The sequence below is a fragment of the Andrena cerasifolii genome, chromosome 5, assembly GCF_050908995.1.
Source record: "Andrena cerasifolii isolate SP2316 chromosome 5, iyAndCera1_principal, whole genome shotgun sequence".
Classification (NCBI taxonomy): domain Eukaryota; kingdom Metazoa; phylum Arthropoda; class Insecta; order Hymenoptera; family Andrenidae; genus Andrena; species Andrena cerasifolii.
The window spans coordinates 12273091-12296830 of NC_135122.1; the positions used below are offsets into that span (position 1 = coordinate 12273091).

The 23740-nt window shown below is 49.7% G+C and overlaps 1 protein-coding gene across 1 annotated transcript in view; it reads left to right on the forward strand.

Annotated features, from left to right (window-relative positions):
- Positions 1-23740, forward strand: part of LOC143369079 (retinal homeobox protein Rx1) — a 36321-nt gene that overhangs the window by 6541 nt on the left and 6040 nt on the right. The window contains exon 2 of the mRNA XM_076812518.1: positions 7816-8048. Coding sequence (XP_076668633.1) covers positions 7816-8048 — 233 coding nt within the window. The remainder of the gene's footprint in view (positions 1-7815; positions 8049-23740) is intronic.

A 23740-nucleotide genomic window follows, 5' to 3' on the forward strand; every position in this document is an offset into this window, starting at 1 on the left:
ATAGGGTAGGTACATTGATTGACATCGGGGAATAGCTATCGATTTCTAATCTGGAATTTCGAAACGCAGATATCTTCGAGAAGCTAGAGGATCACTGAAAAATGGCACGCCCTTACTGGAAGCTTGAGTTCAAAGTCTTCGAATACAGGAGCTACTGCCCTGGTTCGAATCCACGTACTAGAGGGATCGATTTTCTGTTTACGAAAGTCGAGATAATCTCGTCACTGTCGCGAGAAATTGACAGAGTAGCCGCAATGCGAATTACGTGCACTTTCGTTGGCACTTATTTCGGGGGTAAAAATACCGAGTACCCAATAATGTGGCCCAAAACTCCAGAAAATCGCCTTAACCAAGTATGCGATGGATTTCCACAGCTTTCTTGGTGAAAGCTCTTCTAAATTATATCAACGGACCCTATCTAGCGGTAGACTTTCCCGTCGTCAGACGATCCAACCCCTTTCGCGCAGGGACTTGATCGATTCCAACAGTTGCCGCGGAGGGTTGCAGAGTCGCGTCACCGTTCGATTTCCGCGCACGCCTGCGAAATTCTGCTGTTTCTTCCGCGTGGAAGGGACCAATGGACGTGCACCAGTCGAAGACAGGGACGGAGCCGATCGCTGGAACGAGCGAGAGGCGCGCCGATTTAACCGAATTACCGTTGGATCAAAGCTTACGAGTGGTAATTGGCGCACAGGTGTCGCCGATCAATCGTACACCGGGCGTCGGGGAAGCTATTTCGCCACTCTCCTACATCGAAACTCTCCGTGATCGATAATGGCGCGAGGTGGATAGGGCTCTGTGCACAGACGTGTCCAATGAGACACATCGTCGGGCGACGATACGGAGACAGACAGCCTCGGTGAAGCGGGGGTGGATGCAGGGAATGACGCAGGTAGAGGAAGCAGAAACGCTCGTGGCAGGGTACCAAGCGATTTGCGCGCAGATTAGGGATCAGTCGGGTCGTTAGAACGGAACATTCTTATGGTCTGCGCGCGAGGGATCAGGTTGACTCTTTTAGAAATTCGTGTTCAATATACAGGAGAATTCGTGTTCGTGCGCTTGCACGACGACGATGGAGAGATTGTAATAAGCCTCGCATGCTTGGGAACAATTAAATTATTAGTAGGTACATTGTGCACGGCGGGGGTGTTTTATTGCGTGGCGCGCTCTGGTTCCGGTCTGCCTTCGAGGCCTGCTTACGAGAACACCCAGTGGACGATCGCGTAATATTCCATTCGATTTCTTGCAGAGGCTGCATGCCTTTCGGGGCAGAGTCTTATCAACGATAGCCAACAGATTTCTGAGAGTTCCTTCACCCTTTCGAGGGCGGCGAGCCGCTGCTTTCTGCGGGGTTGAATGTGCTTCTTCTTGTTTCACAGTTTAACGGGTTACCCGATGGGATAGCGAATCGTTGACTCACGATATACAGTGGCTCTGTCCGAAATTAATTTCGCCGAGGCACTTTCGCGGCTTCTTTCTGAACACGTTTATAAAACACGGGGCGCGCGTTCGCGAACGGACGCACACAACGGCGATCGACCGTCGCACGATGCAGCCCAGAGATTTCCCAATAAAGGCTGCACGCCACCGAACAATTAAATTATTAAGTAGTAACGATAACGAGGGGCAGCCGCGTTGATTACTATTATAACGAAGGCACCGAGCAGCCGCGAATTTTAATCCCTCGGGAATGAACGCAAACAAATATCCTGGCTCGGCAAATCGCTGGAAAAAAGCCTCAGTTCTACTTCTAGCGGGCCCAAGGAATAATTAAATCATATACATGGTCATTAAACCGAGCTAGCTCTTGAAGAAAACACGTAGGCTGTGAATATATGTTGTGTCTGCGAGATTTTCGTGAGAACTGCACGTTTCGCTCATTTAACTCCCTTCGTAGCAATTCGTTTGACTCGATTAGGTGTGTTCTAAGTTCGGTATCGTTTCAATTAACGCGCCTCGAGATGATTACCGAGTACGTTGACCCGTTTAGAAGGAAATTTTATCCCTCCCCTGTTGCAAGAACTTGATGACAGCTTAAGAGCCTTTCGCCGAGCGTTCTTAAGACACGTTGCACGCTCTCTCTCTCTCTCTCTCTCTCTCTCTCTCTCTCTCTCTCTCTCTCTCCCTCCCTCCCTCTCTCTCTCTCTCTCTCTCTTGCCTCGTTCGCGTTCTCGCCACCGCTTTGACAATTTAATAATTCGATACCTGGTACGCGAATAATCGACGAACCTGATACTCTCCTCTTACCAATCGAGAATCAAGAGACCGCGTTCTAGCCGCTCCTCCTCTCTCTTTCTGTCTCCCTTCCAATTTCTTCACGTATCCCCAGTTATTTTCTCGATTTCCTGGGCTCGACGAGAAATAAAATTCATTGCTTGAATTACTGAACGCCGGCCAGCACCAGGAAAAATCGTTATCCGATCAGCTCCGCTCCGACTCGCCACCAGCTAGCATCGTGCCGCGCACCGGTCTCCCGTAAGTCTGCGTTAATCTTTTGCTTCGAAATAAAAATAATGTCCCCTTATTCCTCGACTCCCTCCCTGTAAAATATGTAACTCTTTCGAGGCGGCAGTACAACCTTTATAATAAGTATCGCCACTGAAAGCCTGTCGTGTCCCGATGGTACTTTGCAGTGCCCAGCCTGCAGGTCTCGTTTCTCTTTCTGGTGTCCCACGCGTCGTCGCATCTTGTCGAGGGATGGATATTTATATCGCTGGAGAGCGCAGTGTTTCGCTACTAAACACAGTGCGTCAATTCGGTAGTATCCCATTCCGAAGTGCTGCGCGCTTGAAGGGGTGGGAAGGTGGTCAGTGATGGACCGAGTGGTGCAAAGACTTGCAGCTCGAGTAAATAATAGAAACATTGGTTAAACTGGTGTGGCTAGGTGGTGAAGGAGGAATGGCGCCGCGGGGGTTGGAAACACTTTTCGTTGATCGATAAGTGCGTCGGATTAAAGAGCGGGACAGGTGACAGTGGCTTTTACGAAGAAATTTCCGTCGAAACTTTGTGCCGCGCAAAGTGGCCATTGCGTTTCGTTCCGGAGATAAAAACCGGAGAAAGAGAGAAAGGGGAGCCAGGAGGAGGAGGAGGAGGAAAGGAGCCCATGGACAGGAGAAAATAAAGATCAGAGAAAACGAGTGGAAGAGAAAGAAAGAGGGAGAGAGAGGGAGAGAGAGGCGCAACGGTGACGGTCCACGAGAAGACAAATTCTGTAATCCTCTTTGGTCGGCGAGCTAAGCCCTCTGTGTGACGGCTACCATCTTCTTTCTCTTATTTCCTCCTCTCGTTTTGCCTTTCCTCGTCTCACCCTGTCCTCCCACGCCGATCAAGGAAATTAGATTTCGAATCGACAGCCGTGCTTAAGTATAAACGACGAAGCGACATCGAACAACGTTGAAAGGGGTGGAGGAGCAGGAATTTACAAGGTGGAGAGCGAGGGGGGGAGTGGCTCGGATAGAAGGATCCTCTTTACGGGAAAAAGAAACGCTGCCGCGACGGGGAGCTGTTATTTATACCGGATCGTTGATCGACGATTCAATTCCGTTCGGTTTGCGGGAGCTGGCAAATTGTCAGCGATAAGTATTATTTAATCAGCGAGTGTCGAGAGGCTCACGCGTCCATCTCGACACGGTTGATTTACGGTATGACTCTTTCAGGACGTGTCCCCCTCTGTCAAGCCGCCCGTGACGGATTCATTAGTCCGCCGTCGATCGAATAACCGAAGTCCGCGTTCTCGACTTTCGGGGAACCAATCGGGCTCTCCGATCCCTGTACAAATCTAGAAGGCTGAGGAGAGACGTGGAATTGAATTGGACCAGTGGCGACAGTCGAATATACGCGCGGCAATACATTAATGCTTAACGAAACAAGTGGTTTCATTAAATGATCCTCTCGCGGGGAGAATTCAATTAGGAAGCCGGCGAAGATCGTCTTCGTAACTGAAGCGATTCGTCTCGATTTCGGGAAAACAATCGCGCTTCATCGGTATTCCGCGTCCATGAGAGAAGGAAGATCGGTATCGCGCCGTTGTAAAGCGGTCCTAGTCCATTCCAGCTACTTAAGAGATTGACACGGGAAGATAGTATAATGGACGGAGCGGTTCGAAGAGGAATCGTGGCCCTCTGAATCGGGCATCGGCTCTAATGGGGCCAACACTGATCGTTGATAAATTTTCGAACGCCACGAGCGCCTTTCGATTCTTCCTCGGGGCGTTAATCGAGTCAAAGGATCGATTAAGGAGGATAATGAAGTCGTGCTAATGTATTTGTCTGGGTTGTTGCCACGGTCCTTCGTATTCGATAAAAAGTTCTTCGGGATTTCGAATTCTCGCTTGGCTTTGGATATATACAACGTTCAATTTCTTCAGTCCATTTCCGGATCCGTTCCCACCTGATTTTCGCAATGAAAAGATTTCACTTAAACAGATTTTTTCACCGTGCGCACTACCTCGGTCGCGGATGACTTTGTAGACCATTCTTCCTTTGCGTTCGGCGACAACGGCGTTGCCTTTGATCCACGAAAACCGGAGCCACTCGGAAAGATCCACAGGGTGTCTCGATATAACGGAACGAGCAAGGAGTAACAGCGACGGCGCACCACCACTCTGCACCTGCCTCGTAGAATTTAATCACGATGGTTACTCTGTCCGACCGAAACCAATTATTGCGCAGACGTACTAACACACACACATTTCCGCATCCCAGTTATGCAGACATTCTATACACGCCTCTATAAACCTCCCGTATCCTTGCATGTCTATATAATATACCCCCGTTAATCTCGTTCTGAACGCTTGCGATTCCATGGGCATCGAGAATCGAGGATGGCAGGAGAATAGTCTGCGCTTCTTTTTAGGAGTGGACGTCTGTGAAATTTTACAAACATACACTGTTCCTGTACATCATAACTTGCCACGTTTTTTCCCTTCCCCTGCAATTGTCACTTAGCACCTGCCACCTCCGAATTCTTTCCTGTAATCAGACCTCCATCCGAGTACCATGAATTTAACAAACTAAATAGAATTGTTAGAAACAAGCACCGCACTGAAATTCGATAAGGAAATTCTCATCCCTTGCCTCGCCATCCGCTTCCCTTTCAACGCTCCATTCTCCCTTTGGATCCCAAGATCATCCTCTATCGTCATCTCCTAAAACAGGAGTTCCTCTCTCGGGTTGGATCGCTCGGCGAGGTTACAGCCTCGGGGAAGAAGGGTGCGCAGCTCCCTCTGGTAGCACGGATACACCGGGAGGGGGCGAAAGGTGGGCCCCGAAGCGAAGGAGGACGACGGTGTTGGCACTCTCGGGGGCCATTATTGATTGTTGTTGATAATTAGCCGGTACAGGCGCGTCAATCACGAGGCAAGGCGAGGTTATTAGGCTGTTGGTTAGCACCGGGCCGATGCCACACCGACGCGCACACACGAGGGATAGGTGCCTCGTTGTGCCGCTGCTCGTGTGTGAGGGAACGCCGCCATTGAGCCACCCGATTACCCCCCACAATTCGATCTAATGCGCTACGCTGCGACGCGAGAGAAGGTTAATTATGCAGTTAATGAGAGCCTGAATATATACACCCGACGGGGTGTCGGGATGCCGCGATAGAAAAGAGAATCATTCGGTACCTGGCCGGTATTCGATTGTTCAATTTGATTTTCGAACGGGCCACGCCGGAAAATGGTCTTCCATTCTCTTTCCGTTTCGCATTACCCGCGTTAGAGAATGAATGAAACTCCATCGGCGGGGAACCGTTTCGCGTAGTCGGACGGCATACATTTTCTATTCCCCCTAAAATTTATACAAATCCAAAACGCGGCAAAGCTCATCCAGCGAGCACTGTTCTCCGAGAGGATTGTTAGAGAACACTTGCCGGTGCACGTGTTACGAGAACCAAATGATTGTGCGCGGCAGCAGTTTCGGGAACAGCTCGAACGCTCAGTACCTAATCAATTCCGTCTTCGTGATAACGCCGCTCATAATCTTGGACACCGTAATAGTGACGGATAATGCCGGAGTCTGATGGTAATTTGCAGGGAAAATGATCGCGTAATAGTTTGTCGGAAGTGTAGGTTACTTAGTTCACCTGTGGCAAGTTGTTTAATAGTGACAACAGGGTCGCGTAAGAAGCTAGCCACTTGTCGTTGCTCGACTAACGGTGTAAGACCACTGTGTAAAATCTCTGATAAAGGTTTCTCGAGGAAACCCAGATTCCTCCTGTTTTCGAAGCAATCTCACTTGAACCGTCAAATAAATTTGCTGTCGCCTGGAAATTGACAGTCTCGCGGCTTATGAAGAAAGTGAATTTCCTTCCTAATGTCGGAGAACTTAAAATTCAGACGTACTTCGGCACTTCGTTCTGCGAGGGGAAATAAAGCGTGAGATCGGCACTGGACGAGAACTTACGCCGTCAGAAGCAACCAAAAACCGAGGTTTTTTACCCTCCTCGCAGCTGACCCCTCAATTTCCGTCAGGCAACACTGAACATCGCGCCAGCAGAATTGCGTTGGATCGTTGATTTCTGCGATAAATGGCTGGATCGTGCGTCACGGAATTCACTGACACGTGTATTTTCGTACCTTGACGCCTAACATCCATTCCCTCTGCCCAACGCTCCAGATAAGAAGCTCCCTTACCGGTTATTAATTGCAGTTTTGCGCGAAACTTATCGATACGTCCGAGAAGCAGGCAAGACACGTTTAATAAGTTGAAATTATACTGGATACACGAACGATCTTGTTCGCGATAAACTCGACAACAGGAAACATGGCACTGTTACTATTTAACGTCACATAGCATACGTTCGAACGCCTTTGACATGCAGAACCGACACTTTTCAAGTTAATTTCCTGTTCTATTCCAATAGCGTCCAATTAACAATGTTACTTCTTCATTTTTGATCCCATAGAGCTGACAGGGAAGTTAATAAAAATTGCGGCGGCACGTTCAGCGAGCTCATTTCAAATTCATAACTAGCCGGGATCGATAACTCATTATTCAAGATTCGGCAATGCCTCGTGCGTAAACTGCAACGGGTTGCGCGCACAGATTGGATCCATAGCAGCCATTTTAATGGCTACTGCATTATGCGCCGTGTAACAGAGGAAATAATTACAAAACCGTGTAAATCAATAATCGGCAAAAGCCTACGGTGTAAGCACGGAAATTAAATGACGCGGGATCGAAACGCAGGCGAACCTGTCCGCGTAGGAAAGCTTTCGAGCAGCCAAACGGACGTTGCTTCGCGTGTTAAATGAAATCTTTTACAAACGTAATTGCAAGCTAAAAAGTAACGTAAAAATACGCCCTGACACGACCCGAGGCATGTCAGAATTCTACTTCGCTCCATTAATCGTACCAAAACCCCCAATTAAAACATTCATGCTCTAAATTCCTCGCTCGCGACAATCCAGTTCGACCATTTACATTTTGCTCAGCTTTCCGGGCAGAGCATTCATCATCGTTGCACATGCGATATGATAAATTTTCCAATCCCTTGACCTCCGAACACGAGGAATCTATAATCCTGCCACTTTGGAAGGTACGTTCTCTAACGAAATTAAAGGAGAGAGAGAGAAAGAGGTGCAGAATGAGACAGAGGTGTAACATTCTTTTTCCACAAAACCGTATAATGGAAAGTTCGGCTGGTACGCGAAATCCGGCTCGCGCACGTCCGACGAGCGTTACAACACTTGTAATGGGCAGCATTATACGGGGCATAATAGAGGTAATAGCCGGGACTGGATAAATCGATCACCATTACCGTACCTATTAACCGTAACGACCGTTTCCGAGGAGACCTGACCACTCCCGTGGGTTCCAGGTGAGAACAGCTGCAACTCCACCGGCGGCGGCAGCGACGAGGAGCTCGGCGCGGGCTGCGGGGACGATTTGAACGGGAACGGCGGCAAGAAGAAGCATCGCCGTAACAGGACGACCTTCACCACCTACCAGCTGCACGAGCTCGAGAGGGCCTTCGAGAAGTCTCATTATCCGGACGTGTACTCCAGGGAGGAGCTCGCCATGAAAGTCAATCTTCCGGAAGTGCGCGTCCAGGTGAGTCGACCCGCGCGCCGTAGTTTCTTCGGCGTAGATTTTTGCCGCGCGTTGGCCAGGCTGCGTGGAGAATTTCGTCGTCCACCGGGGTGAGCAAATTCCCCGTCGACCCTCCCGTCGGAAGTAGTGTTTCTTCGCCACCAAAGATCCGTCGCGCGATCAAAGGGTTGAAGCGAATAATTATAGAGAAATCGCGTTGTTAACCGGTATCAAGTGGAAGATTGTTTCTACCCCTCCGGCGCTCGCGGGGACAACGAGAATTCATGCATTTTTAAATAATCGCCGCGGCCGCACAGTCACGCGACTAACCGAGGAATTAACTCGTTAACCCACACGACACTGTTCGCCGAACGTATTGCTACGATTTAACGAAAAACCAACGGGCAAACGGGGAGCAAGGACGTGGCCGGCTGTGTCGCGCCCCGATCGCCATCGACAGCGTGTATTAAAAAAAAAAAACGAGACGTAATTCATCGGCCACCCGTCTCCAAAATGTACTCGCAATTTGCCATGGCCCTTTAAAGCGACAGAGCCCGTAATTTCGCCAATCGAAATCTCGCTCCGTTGACTTTTATACTCCGCGGAAACGCCAAAAAATGTGCGCGCTGAAATAACAGTTGAGCGATTACGAATTTACGTGTTCAGCCGTTGAGGTTAATCGTTGCGATCCCTGACGAATCGGCCGATTTATAATTGGCCCTCTCTGTTTATCTGCCTGGCTCGAGCTCAAATTCAGCGGATACGGGCGTCGAGGCGGTGGCGAACGGGCGGGAGCGGGTTTAATGGTAGCGTTTCCGTGCAAACAATCGGAACAGCAATCGCCGGCCGACGCTGGCCCGACGTATTAAACTAAATTAAATTAATTATGTGCGTGACAGCGATAAAAGCACGCAGTCGCATGCGACGACGCATCGATTAGGCAGCCGGGGGCACGCTTTCCGAGCGGGCGGCGCGGCACGGCGGTACGTGCACGTCGTCGTAATTTACCACTGGTCTGGATAATAACCTGCCTTTTTCCGAGCACCTGCTTTTTTGCCTGTCGATGCGCGGAATTGATTTTTCACTCGGTTATCGCATCGACCGTTCCCCGATCCCGCGACCAGGAACCAACGCGGACGCGTGACGCGTAAAATCGGGCATTCAGCATGGCAGAAGGAACGTGCTAATTTGAATTTATAATTCAAATGAAGCGAATCTCGTTGGAACTTGGATGTAGATGAAACGCGACGGTGGTCCGCCACGTTCTTCTCAATTCAAGGATATCGTCAGCCCCCCAGACGGTCTCTACGATCTCAGTGGCAAGTGTCTAAACGAGCCTAATGATCGACAATACGCGCAATTAAGAAGAAAGAAACCGGTGGAGGAAAGGGGCGCAAGCGAGTGTCCGGGGAGAATGGGAGCGCGATCGCGTGAAAAGGTCTGGTCGGAGCGGAGGTGTTCCCCTCCAGGAGAGTCGCAATTAAAAATTTAAATTGCGTTTAAAACCTGCCGGTGCTGCCGTCGCGCAGCCGACCTCCCCCCGGCCCTCCTATCTCGTTCTACTTTTTTCAATTTTCTCCGGGGGGGTGGCTGGCGCGCGGCTGTCCTTCTCCCTCTCGGAGCCCGCTTTATTTTGCTTCCCCCGTTCCCTCCTCGTCGACTGGAAAGCGAGGAGCTGGAAGGCCGAAGAAGGGAACACACCGGTGCGCCCCTAAGGTACACCTAATCGCTTAAGCTTATTACGCGAGCAGACAAGGCGGAGGAATCAGCCGTGCACCTCGCGAGGAGGAGATGCGGGGGCGGAGGGAGCGAAGGGAAAGGAGAGAACTGCTCGCTGCGGAACGGAGAGGCGGACGCACGTTCGGTTTCATCATTTTTAATTGATAGCGCACGCCAATCCTATCTGTCGGATTTATTAGGCCGCTCGACGAGATGGTTTTGCGGAGCGAGGTGGACGGGGGTGGGTGAATAGCGAAGGGAAACGGAGCTTTTATTGGACAAACCGGGTTGTTTCGGTGGTAGGGGCCCCGGTCAGTGGTCACCGTGGCCCGATTGTCACCGGGAAAGCGCGTTTTCCAGATTTTCATGGCATCCTCCCCACCCGTCCACCGCGCGCACGTATATACGCCAGATTGATTGCGGGGATTAACGCTGTTTTCTCGCGATAATTATCGTCCATAGCGCGGAGATTTTATCGGATCTCCTCCACGCAGGCCTCCGCCGATGTCGAAACGTCGAATTGCTTATTAAGCTCGTTATTGCGACTCAGCTACGTTACTGATAAAAAACCGTTCTCCGGACTCGCGAGTGCTGCGCAAGATCGGTCGACAGTGTTGGCAACTGCAAATCACTTTCACGTATAAACATTCGCCGCGGCTGATGGAAAGTTACATCGGTCATAATTTTAACGCCGGCAACGTTCATTGATTTCGCATTTCCCGCAGGGGAATTAAATCGCGCTGAACCGAGTCCGAGACTTTCTTGAAATTTGATCAAAGCGGCGTGTCGACGTTCGGAGATTAAATTATTATTGCAAACGACAACCTGAACGGTTGTAATCGAAGGTACAGAGATGTAAATTGCGTTTACGCGCGGGTGTGTGCGCCGTGGAAATGAAGGGAATTTACGATCGTTGGAAAGTTAGAAGAATTCTTGAAAAGACGAATGGATTTCTTTAACGCAAGCACGCTCTGTTAAATTTACGAGCAAGCTCGATCGTGGATTATTGAATCCACGCTGCGATTCTCCGACTGCCGAGCTCGCGGTATTGTTTTTTTTTTCACGTATGGAAGCATTTATTTCCTTTCCATTCCTATTCTTGCCCTCTATAAAAGCCTTCGCATTGAAATTGACAGCGATTGGCCATAACTAAATGTACGTGCATACATAGGTATATCCGTTTGATACAATGGATTCAAGAGGCATTTGATTTTCACCGCGGAATAATTCATCTCCATCTGGGTAAAAGTTATACATCGGACACATTCGTGTCTCTTTTATTCTCGACGAGATATTAAAGAAAATTCACTGTCACGCGTTATACGGTGCACGGTTTATGTTCCTGTCACGCGATCGCAAGCTTCTATGTATAAGAACGAGAAACAAAGAGCAACCGACTGATTCGTCGGCTAGACTTGAAATTGATACGGGGGTGAGTTTCGCTGGAAACACTTAACGAAATTGACTACGCGGAGTAACACCCGCTGATCCGAATAATTGTCTTCGGAAGCACCATGTTCCAGCGATACAAAGCTAAACAGACGAACGAAAGTACGCGGCACTTTATCTAAATCCATAATATCCGAGAACGAGAGAGGCCAAAGGTTGTATAATTACTTTTCCGCGACCCTATCGACTGATATTCATGAAGGTCCATTATCTAAGGAAACATGACGCTGAGAAATCGCGACATTTCGTAGGGACCGTTAAAACGCTATTTTTCCCGCGACCATCGAGAATGGAATCGACAACGGTGGAAAAAAGTACGATGAGGCGGGCGGAAAAAAGCGGGCAGATTGATTTTTCGCGGTAGGCCAACTAATTTGGAATCGAGAGAGACAGAGACGGCTGAATGGCCATCGTTCCGCGCGCACGACCGCTCGACGATTGCCAATTGGAAAAATACTCCAATTCGATTACAATTTTTTTTCCCTCCCTGCCGACGCTCGCACACCACGCCACCGGAGGAATTTCAAACCGTGGGCTCGCCTACGACGGAAAATACATTCGTCGAACCATGAGGGGTTGCGGGCGCACGCGGGGGTCGGGGGCTGCAGGCGGATGTGAAACTAATATCGAGCACTGCAATCGTTTCTGAAAGCTTTTGAGAGCGCAATTTAAAAGCGATCTTCCCTGTTTTCGTTCCATTTACAAAGAAAATCTGTACCGACCGTGTCTCCGTTCCGAAAAACATTTCCCACCGATGTGCTCCAAGTTGTTTTCGCCGGGTCGTGCCAACAACAATTCGTTGGCCTTCGCAACGACGGGGGCTGTTAGTTTATTCAACAAGAAACTGGTCCTGTAACGAAGCAAAAGCGCGTACACGATGGAGGGACGGAAAGAGGCGGGCCAAGAAAGCTTCTTTGGGATGCTTGACGTTATTTACCGTCACGTCGACGTCGTTATGGAAACACTGTTCAAAGACAAAAGACACATGTCGTTCTACAACTGTTTTCTTGTGCGCGATCTACGCTAATGAAATTCTACCAAAGTACCCACCCCTGAATCGTTAACCGGAAACGATTGTTCGTTGTTTATCGAGGCAGCAGCTTTTGATCTTTAACTTTGTAGACTACAGTTTTCCTAGAAGCAAAAACCCAGGAACGTCGTCACTTTCTGAACACCGTGTACCCTGGAACAGGGTGATTCATTTCGTGGTGTCCACAACCCCCATCCTTCCAACTCCCGACCCACACTATCATGCAGGATCGGCGAAACGTTCAGCAATTTATCGTCCCCGGAGCCCAGTTTGTTATCATATTCCGTGAATCGATTAATTTTCGGGGGCACCGTTCGATTAATGCGCCGTTGAACGTTCGATTCGCGGAAATCGCGACAGAAATTCCTGACCGGGGGAAGCTATCGAAACCCGCTGGCTGCTTCTTCCGCGGCAGCGGCGCTTATCGGTCCGTTTAATTCGGTTTTATTAGAGGCAGGGGCAAGAGGGGTGGGGCGAGTGAGGGGTGGCGGAGGGGCCCAAATCGTGATCGTTAGCGCCGACACGAGGCCGGCACGAATCGCAGGTGACTGTCTGGGTTTGGCGCACCTATATCTACGGGGTGTCAAATTAGTCACGCACGCCGCCTCCGGCCAACCCCTCCGTCGACGATCAACCCCCGTAACCATGGCTACTGCCGCGAAATTTCTCTGCACGACGGCTCGCGCGTCGCTTTCCGACGCAATTGCGCACGCAATGCGGAAAACGTGCTGAAATTAACGGCGTAGCTGAGAGAACGATGCCTCCTTATCCAACTTACGCAGCTTTCTTTCTCTGTTTTCTTGCACGAGGGTGGAGAGAGGCCGCGCGAGCTCGGAGGTCCTGATTATTTTCGATTACAGTAAAATTCCAATTGGGGTAGTCGCGCAATTTCCCCATTAACGTTGAGGTAATTGACGAATATTAAGCCGAGATCTCACGTGCGAGGACACGTGGGGGACACAAGGGCGGTATGTAGACTCGAAGAAGATCGACCACTGTTTTGGGGATTTGTGACAAGGGTAGTTTCATCTATCGTGCTTCCTCGTGGAAATTGTTCTTCTTTTATGGATTCTGTAGTCAATTATGTGTATCGGTGGTTCGGCGGTAGCTCTGAACGAATATAATAGTCCCCCTGGTTGCACCCAGCCAGCTCGTACCCCTCGTGGTCAGTAGACCGAGAACCATAAGCTCGCAATATTAATACCCATACACGGCAACATAAAGCTGTTTAGCGAAGGGCACGCAGTGAGAACTTTCGCACCAGGTTACGGACAACTAATGACGTATATATATATATATATACGCTCGTTTCCCTACATAAATCAAGATAATGTCCTGTCGTATTCGCGAATTACGTTTCATCTATGGCAGTCCCTTCAACTTCCTACGTTGACTCGGGCAAATTTCTAGCAATTCCCGAAATAATAGATCTCTCTGGCAACCTATAAGGCTCATAAGTGCACCGTTACCCCGAAAGTACCATCACCCTACATCCTCCAAAGAAAAAGGACACGTCCACGAGTTTCACTCTTTTTCTCTTATCCTACCACCATCATCCACCCCCGAATGATCCTTCAACAACCCAGCAAACGGCCGAAACGATCCAGATATATCGGATTCTGATGGACCGACACCCCAAACCCGACACTCCACGAACAGGATAAAAAGCATTCGAGCTCGATATGAACGGTGGAGGGAAGACGATCGCGGATACAAATGTTATTACACGCAAGCACCTCTGATCTTCCGCGTGAACGGCCAATGGCCTTTCTCCTCGGGCCCTCCTTCCACTGCGTCAGATCGTTTTTCTTCTGGGTGCGATGTTTTCAGGCGGAAAATAAGATAATGGCCTCGCGCCTCGGGAGAGAGAGAGAGAGAGAGAGAGAGAGAATGAGGCGGGTGGGAAATAGCGAAGATCGTGGGAGCGGGACACCTGGCTGGCGCAACGAAGGGTGTCGCGAGGAGAAAAGCGAAGAAGGAAAAAATAACGCGTAAGGACGGACACGCTTCCACTGCTAGAAACAGGACGTGACAGGGAAGTGGAAAAATGTCCAGCACCTCGCGCTACTACAATCGGGTGTCAGTGGTAAGAGACGAAATAAGTCAGACGGATCCGTCAGGCGGGCGCTTGATAAACGAACCGCGTAATTTAGACGTTCCAGCGACTCCTCGGAGCATAGTACCTACAAGCGTATCTGGGTGCTTTGATGGGAATGAAATTCAGCTAGCATTCGATGCGAAGGAAAGAAAATAGTTGAGTTTAAATTCTTCAGAAGCTATCTCATCGAGAGACGTTTGTCTCCGTTCAGATAGCTTTCGTGCGGAAATTATGCTTCTTAATTCGTTAACACCTCCCGAGCTCATTAACGGGGGATTTTTCACCATTTAAGAGGCGGAGGGGAGAGGGTTAGAGAGGGTGGCGCCGTTTCTCGGTAACAGACTGTCAAGACCCTTAAGTCGGCGCAGAAACACGTCCTTCGATCCTGCGGGTCGCGAGAGCATGCGAAGTGGGTAAACTCTTGCAGCGCCGTCTAACGAGTATTATAATTACTGTCGCGTAACTCAATATTGCCCCCTCGATATGCTAAACTCCCGCGGAATATAGTGTTAATAGGCGTGGAATGGCGCGGGACAACACCCCGCTTCTATTAATTGCACTTCACCCTAAATGCAAATTGTTCGAAATTGAGCGAGGGCTCCCCGAATATTTGGAAACTCCATTACGGGCCAGTGTTCGTCCTTTCGTTCGCGCGCGCACACGTCGACGCTGCGCGCCCGCGCGCAACCCCGTTAGGAGGGTTTCAATTCAAGGGGAGCTTCGTCGAATGATAAAAGGGAAAAAATGAAAAAATTATTCATTCGATGTCAGAGACCTTCAGCATCTCAAAAGTATGTCTTCTCGAAAGTTATTGCAATTCCAGATGGACGATTAACGAGATGCTCCTCGTAGAACCATTCAACCCTTTTCGTCCAGCAATTCTCTGTATTCCCGTTTACAAAAAAAAACGGCTACATCCCAGGGGATCCCTTGCCGAGCGCTCGAAAAACTTATTCCCGGCAGAGACGTTGATCGAGCACCACTTATCGCAACAAAAGACGGCAGAAGTGTTTTAAAACGCGTGTCAAGCACTCGAGGCTACGAAGCAACCATTAAACGTTTGAAAAGGTTGTAGCGCCAGCCGCAAAAGCGAAAAGCTCGCCGCAAACGCTCGCCCCCTCTTCGTTCAAAGAGACAAGCAAAGAAGTCCGCGCGAAGGAAGAAAGAGCAAGGTCCATCGTTTCCCGTAAATACGTTTCAGGAGATTAGCTGTCCGAGGTTCTGAGGTCTGTGGCTCAATTAAGCACTCCGTTTAGCGCTTGACTAAAAAGGGTTGGTTGCCGGAGACCCTTGCTCTGCCCCCTCGAGCATCAATCATGTTGGAGCAACCCTTTTCCCGAGGGCGGTTTTGCCTCTCCTCTATTGAGACGAAGTGTTGTGCTCAAACACAAAAACACTTCATTTGGCAGATTAGCCGTTAAACACCAAGGGTAGGAACACGCGCGTCCCCGTGCTGCACTGGGGTGACGAGGGACACGGGGGATGAGCCTGACGAGTGCGTCGGCTGAAAAAAGACTGGTCGCTGTTCCAGGGCTGTTCGCGGAACTGAGTCGGAGACGTAATTACGTGGATAATTAATTGCGGCCAAGTCGCCGCGGAGGAGTTAACGAGTTCGAAAAGAGGACCTCCGTGTTCGATGGGGAGGAGACGACAGGAGGTGCTTGCACGCGTGCAACATAAACTTTCTAACGGCGATACTCGACACGCGAGGGGGATTAAATCTCGCTAATCGCGGACACGAAGTCCCATCGAGTCCTGTAACTTATCCTTCGTCAGAGCTAAACTGCTCTCCTACAAAGCTGCCCTTTTAACGCGTAGAACTAAGAATCTCCGGGAACGGTGCAAGTATCATCGACGAGGCGATCGATCGTAGGAGGCAGTGAGCTGGAGATGCTCTCGCGGGCTAGGACACGGAAGAAAAGGGAAGCTTTCCCACGAGGCGGCGCAGGAACTCGTCGAGGAGGACGAAACGGTGGTCCGTGACCGCGTTAGGAGCCTACATACAGCCGAAGGACGTTCGTCCGTAGGGCACACGCATAGAAAATCCACGCATGTGCCTGCTCGTTTTAATATTCCATATAATGTTATGAAACCTTTGTCGGCATATGGTCCTGAGGCCAGCAATTAACAATTAGCTGGCGGTCCTTGTAATCGAATTACGGGGGCCATTGTCGGGCTCAGGTACAAACGTATTCAGTTCCACTGGTTGCTGCCCTCCCCCTACCTCCTCCCAACCCCTCGCGCCCCCTTTCCTCGCCTTCATTGGCTCGTCTCTTCTTCTTTTTTTTTTCTCCCGGCGTGGTTTAAGATCGAATTTCTTGCCGCTGCATGCGCTCGACGGGTTCAGGCGGCGCATAGATGCAAAATGCAACCGTGAGGGGATCCCTTACAAAGGCAGGAGACCGAGCCACTCTCCACGCCGGGGATGAATGTCACTTCGTGAAAATATATCCGTTTCAGGGAGTTTGAGATTTCTCTGCTCTCCGTCCCTCTGCCGCAATAGATCGCAGGTACCGACGAGCGGGAGCGCTCTACACGCGGCCGGCGCGGCGATGAATGTGAACCTGGAAATCGCGACGAGGATTAGTAACACTAAACTGCCGGCAGGATGCTTCGTGATTCTGCCGATAACGGATCTTGGTGTAGGTTTCCTTCTGGATGAAGGAAGCGTTGCTGACAAAGGTGCAAGATAGAAGACTTTATCGGTTGCTTCCTCGATAAAGGATGTTTGACAATCTCAATTTACAAGCCCGCACAGGGAGCTGGGCTTGCCACGGTTTTACTACGAACGGGTAACGAGCTGTTTAAAACTTGCGAACGGGAACTTAAAGAGCGAAATCTCTGTTAGAAGCGCGGGAGAGAGAACCCAGTCGCGAGGGTTCATCCCTATCGAAACATTCACCGGCCGAGAGTGACCGGTCGAGCTGGTCGTGGGCAAAGGTCGCCGTAAATTAACAATTCCGTGATCCCGTTCAATTAATCCCATTCGAGCGCCGCAAGAGGTTCGTTTGATCGAGATATCGCGCGGCCCTTTAACAAGTAACCGATGTCAAACGCAGCCAGAGACACAAGGAGGTAGGAAAGGGAAGCGTGGGTCCACTCGCGGGGGAATATACCGAATTCGAGATATATCCAGCAGAACTAACTATTAATTTGGTTCCCAGGCGGTGGTAGAAGAGAGGGAGGCGGGTTTCGGTGTAAAGGGAGAGAAAGAGAGAGAGAGAGAGAGAACGAGATGAGGAGCAGAGCAGGAAGGCGAAGAGGGGTGGAAGGGCAGGACCAGAAAGCCTTCGGGGCAGCAGATTACTGTGCACGGCCTATGGATCCTCTCCCCTTCACCTTTTCCCTCTGCTACCCATCTCCTGGTCGACGTGGCTGGCCCCGTGAAGTTAATAATCATCAAAAGTCACAGTGTTTGTCGAGGGCGGCCGCCCTTTGTGCGCCCACGCGTGTTCCTGACGCTAATATGACTCCACCCGGGCTTTATTACGAGTTATTAGAGTTATTACATCGGCGACGGATTTTCACGTGCAGCACGCGGCCTGCAGCCCGGCTTTGCAACGCGGTATTCTCTTTATCCGCGCTCGTGCACTTTTTCCACCTATTCCGACAGGTCCAAACTTTCAATTATCGCGATAGGAGACGCTACCAGGCGTGGCAAAGAAGGGGATATCTTTCAGGCTTCGATCGACGGCAAGATTGTCGAAGATTGTACTTACAATAATTAGTAATCTCTGTGTAAGCGCGTTGAATTACAATTTTATGATATTATGATATACATTAGCGAAACCATCAGCAAGATACTTCGAACATTCACGAATCCAATTCAATACTTTTAACGTCTGTTCCTAACCGAAAAAAATCATATTTAAATATAAAGGATAAAGTGTCAACAATTGGGACTGGGTCGCTAATTGGGACATTTACCTTACAGTACCTACTTTTTATGGTATTTTGAACTACTTAATCAGCAATGTGCCCTCGATTCTACGTACCTACTATTTTAAACCACCGCTCCACGAATATTCTTCGCGTGTACCGTTCAACGAAGCTTTCCTCGCATTATTCCACTTTCATCTGTGTGTATTTCTGTGTCCCGAAACTCACCATCCCTCGTGCATAATTGGACGCTTTAAAACAGACAGGCGAACGATACATTTGTACATTTCAAAATAGAGGTGACTGAAACTGCCCGAATTGGGACAATCTTATCGATTGTTCGCTGATCTTTGAAGAGGATAGCGTTCTCCATAATGGCACCAGAACTCGATCGTTCTCCCGGCTCGCCGCGATTCACGAGATCAGCGTCCAACCAGGGAAAATAGAGAGGATCACTCGCGTGGGGTTGTAAAAGCATATTGCTCGGTAAATAGCCCCGTGGACAAAGGGTGCATTCAGTCGAATGCCGATTCCGCGGCTGGCGACGAAAAAGGGAGTCCCTGCGGGACAATGAACGCGCGGTGTCAAAATACGAAGGCCATAAGGCTAATTTGCCGAATTTCTGCTCGCCTTATTCACGCGAGACACCCTCGCGATTATGTTCCGAGCACTGGCCCGTTGTTTCGGGCGCATTGTGGCCGACTTTTTAAAACGAGACCACGCTAATCACGTGCGCGGATAAAAGGTCTGGGGCTTTGATTTCGCCGCGATTTGGTGGCTCTATCGGCAGTTAAAAAGGTGGGGTAGATAATGAACGACAGAGCGCTTCAAGTGGATGATCGTTCAATTACTTTAAGTAAAACATTCGCGTACGTAAGCGACAACATTCGTCGACGTTTGCTCCGGTAAAAGGGAGCTGCAGGATCTTCGTGATTCTACCGCAGAATTTTTTCTTCGTAGCAGCGAGTCCCTGCATCCTTCGCTCGATTTAAACCCCCCTTTCCTTCGACGCCGACAGGGTCTTAATAAGACGGATCGAATTTCAGGGCACGATTCGTGCTCTTGACACTTCCGTGTTTCGTCGATCATTGAGAAAGTCGATCGTCCGTAATCCTCCTAACAAAAAAAGCGAAGGGAAAATGAGAAAAAGAATGGAGGGAAGGAAAAACGTTGAGCCCCCGCTGCACCTAATTGCCAGTATATTATTCTGGCTGGTGCAAGGTTCCCTTTTTCCAGAATTAGGAGCTGCTGCCTCCACTTTCCATCTGTCTATCTTTGGATTACCCGCAATTTAATAATCCTTTGCCCAGCTGGACGCCCGCGGCGAGGGTATTAATAACGTTTACCATCAGAAGCTTTATTCGCTGTTAAGGAAAAGCAGCCGAACAAATGATGCAGGCACCCGGGGACGCGCGAAATAGAATGTCCGAACTAGGCCATCGCCAACTGATTTTAAGTGGACAGATTAAGCCCGGCTCTTTACCTGCTATTAATATCGGCCAACGAATGCCCGATACGCTGAATAATTCCCCGTTAATCAAATAACTGGAATATACGCATATTTATTTTCGCAACTGGCCTGATAAATACAGGCGATCTGGTTCGGAGCGAGCGCGATTCCCTCGATCACGTAAAAGTATTCGCTTTAAATATACCGCGAAAGCAGCGATCCCTTGGACCGTTGGAAGAGGATGTCCCTCCTCGGTCTCGACCATTTCCTCCTCCGCTTTGAAGTCACAACTTCTCCCCGTTTAACGTCGGAAAATTAATCTCCAATAAGTTTGCCGAGGAATGCTGGAAAGTGTACGCAGTCTCGGTTCCGTGGAAAGCAGTCTGGTGACTTCCTGACAGGAACGATCTCCATGATCCACCATGAAAAGAACGCACAACAGGGCTCATTGTTCGGCAACGGGTGCGCACAAGGATCCTCTCGACGGACAAACGAACGGATCCCGATCGTCGTGTCCGTCCTCGGCGTACACGGAGCCGTTTAGTCTCATTGTAAAAGTGAAATCGCCTCGTGTTTGGGATGTTATTTGTAGCACATTAGTATTGTATCGCAGCGTGCCAGGGTTAGGCCGGGGCGTTGGAGTGTTTAAGGGTGATTACACGCAACGACAGGGGTGGCTTTATTGGAGAAGCTCGCCAGTGGCGCTCAATCCCCTATCCGCCGATTCGTAAACTCATCGCGAATCTTTCTACTTACTGAATCACCAACTAGCTCTTAGGCGATACACGCAGCGCGCTGTTACACCCAAACAGAGATCTGAATTCTTCAAGATGAATTTCCTGCTGCAAAAAGACTGCTCCTCCAGAATGTCGCACAGGGGGCAGTAGGACGACGTCGAAAGGCAAAATCGAAACGAAAGCCAGCCAGGCTCGTTTAACTGGAAATCCAGCCGCCCACCCCGACGGAATTGATTTAACTCGAACGCTGCACGAGTCACGCCGCATCGTCAATTATCGTCGGGACACGTATCCGCAGTGCGGATGCACAGACGCCGCTGTCCTTTCAGCACGCTCCCCGAAACCGAGCCGAAAATGAGAACGACTGTATAGGGATTGAATTTGCACGACAGTTTGACAGGGTCGTAGGAGAAGGGGGGAATAGTATGGGCTAGGGTAGAAGCGGGACGTTCGGGGAGGGGGCATAAAAAGCACGGTGAATAATAGACTCCATCCCTCTCCAAACATCTCCCTTCTCTATGCATACCACGGCAAACGGTGCCCTGGACCGGAATCTCGGCTTATATTCGAAACGCGTACGCCACTTTTCCTTCCCCTGGCACTGTGCTCAAGATAGCGTTTCGATAAGCTTGTAATACACCCGAAAACAACCACCCAGCTCTTCTTTGGTTTCGCCCGCAGCGAGGATTGATTTCTATTTGCTGAGAATTTTTGGCAAGCCAATGAAAGATCGACGCTGCGATTCTACCGGTCGTTCAATCGATAATTTAACGCAATTGGAATGTTCCTCGCCTCCATAGGAGCAAGTGGATAATCCCGGGGCGTAAAAGAGCAAGGGCTCGGTAGCGTGAGACGCGCAGCGACATCTCCATGGATTCGCAACTCTTCCAAAGTAGACGAAGGCCACCGGCATTGCCGAACAATAGGCGAAATCTGTTAATACCGCCACGAACGACAATGCGTTCGACGTGGCGTGATCGCCTCGAATACCTTTTTACCGGCGCTAATCCGAATTCGACGGGAGAGCGGTCGTCGGCTCGGATAAAGCGATCATCGTCCCGGAACGATTCGCTGGAGCGGAGCGAAGACGGCGGCGGGATCGCTCCGGGCGAGATGGAAGATCACGGGGCAACAACGACGCCCGTGCACCGATGGAAAAGTGATTTTCCCGGCGATATCGCGAGCCCGTCGAGCTCTCGTCACCGTATGTCAACGATGGAATAGGGCGAAAGCTGTTACGCAGCCGCCGGAACCGACGTTAACGTCGATATTTCCCTGTAAACGACCACTCTCTTGTTTCCCGCCCCCGTTCCCAGCGACGACCGAGATTTTCCAGGTCCGACTGGCCGCGCGCCAGCGGCCAAAGTGGTTTTCTGTCTGAAAGAGTAACGGGGCTTGGCGTGAACACGTTCTCCGGCGCGTGTTTTATGGACGAGAAAACCGTCATCGAGAATTCTGTACCGTTGCGCTCTTCGTGGTCGCGTCGTTGCGAATTACACGCGTCTGACGCGGGGCTTTTCCATAACTTTTGCTGCACCCGCGTGGAGCGTTTCATGCACCGTTACACGCACCGAGCTTCACTTCGATTCGATGAGTGCTGCTTCGAATTTGCACAGTGTTGGAAGGAAAATAAGTTTCGTGCGTAGATTCGGTGGTTAAGTACGAGTAGAAGTACAGGATGTTTCGGGGCATAAGTCGTTCAGTGATGTCATCGAAGTGGTCAGTGCGAAACTAATTGTAGGAGAGAGCGGGGACAAAAGTAACAGTTTTTCACATTTCGCCTAGCCTACAATTATCTTTTATAGATATAAAAATGAAAATTGTGCCTTAAGATACTATGTTTCTTGGTCTGTCGTTTGAGCCCAGATTCAGCCTTAAGTGATACGTAGTTAAAAAGTTATGGCAGTTTTCCGCAGTGACTGTCATTGTTACTTTTGTCCTGCAGGGGTAGGACGAAAGTAACATACCGTGAGGACGAAAGTAACACTAATTATTTTCAGGAGAATTAAGTAAAAACACTTCGTCCAACGCAAAATAGGATTTTTATTATAAAAAAAAAACGAAAGAAAGAAACATTTAAATAAATATATTTTAAGTAACGATAAAAACCAATAAATTTTAAATAACGAAATTACCAAAAAATTTGTATTAACAAAAAAAAAACAAAATAGGAGAAACTTACCTGAATGATCTAAATAACAAGTTCAGCTTGATCAGGGTATACGATTCGTGTTACTGCTCAGCGTCACTCAGTACAATAAAAGAGACACTATACACGTGTAACTGTGTGAAGCAAACGTTTTGGAAATGTTTGTGGAAGGGGGCAGAACGCGTGTTACTTTCATGACGCCGTTACGTTTGTCTCCCGCTCTCTCCTTCGTACTTGACGCTATGAGGCATAATTATTGGGCGTACAAAGTAGGCAAAATGTTCCACTAGCTGCATCATCAAAATTTACACTTGAAACCGGGAGACTGTAATAGCAGGATTTACGTCCACGCCTCCCACCCTCGCCGATCATGCGCGATGGGCCCGGAGGCCACGGTTCTGCGCGCAGGCCAGCAACAGTAACGTCAACAACAACACAACGTCCAATTTTAATCCCGGAATTACTTCCATTTTATTCCAATTTTCTTGCATTTAAACCGTCTAAGGGAGTTTACCTTGGCAATATCATTGCCGAGGAGGCGACGAGCGATGGGGGATGCTGTCCGGGGGTGACCGAGAAAGAAGAAAGCGCAAAGACCAGGACCGAAGGGTGGCAGAGTGGGGCGGAGATGGGTCGTAGAATGGAGAAGGTGGAAGTACCTACTCTAATAAATTTACGACCTAAAATGGTTAAGCCGCGTTAGCCCTGTTCTTTATATTTCCGCGCGAGAGAGGGATGAAGAGGTTGTGGGAGAAGGCACCACCAGTCACCAGCCGCGGAGACGCTCTTCTTCTGGAGGAAGGAGGACAGAACGAGCCTGGTGTAGGCGACGGGCATCGTTACAGAGAGGAAGAAGACAGGGAGGAAGCGTGGGGGCGAAAGAGAGAAGGGAGACAAGACGAGAAGAAGTGGATATATAAGAGATACGAAGGGAAATTCGCTTATTTTCCCATCATTTCGACGTGGCATCTTGTCCACGGCCTTTCCTCATCCACGCAGCCAGGAAAGAAAATTGCTTCTCGTCCTCGAGAGCGGAATATCGTCCTGATGAGCCCGGGAATGCCTCGATATCCGCTTCCCCCTCAACTGTAGCCCTCGTCTCTTCTCAGCCTCACCGATGTCATCCCACCTAGGCTGCCTTCATTCCTTCCACCTGGCTTTTCGGCTGTTTCTCTTTCGTTTCTCCTTCACCCGCGTAGACG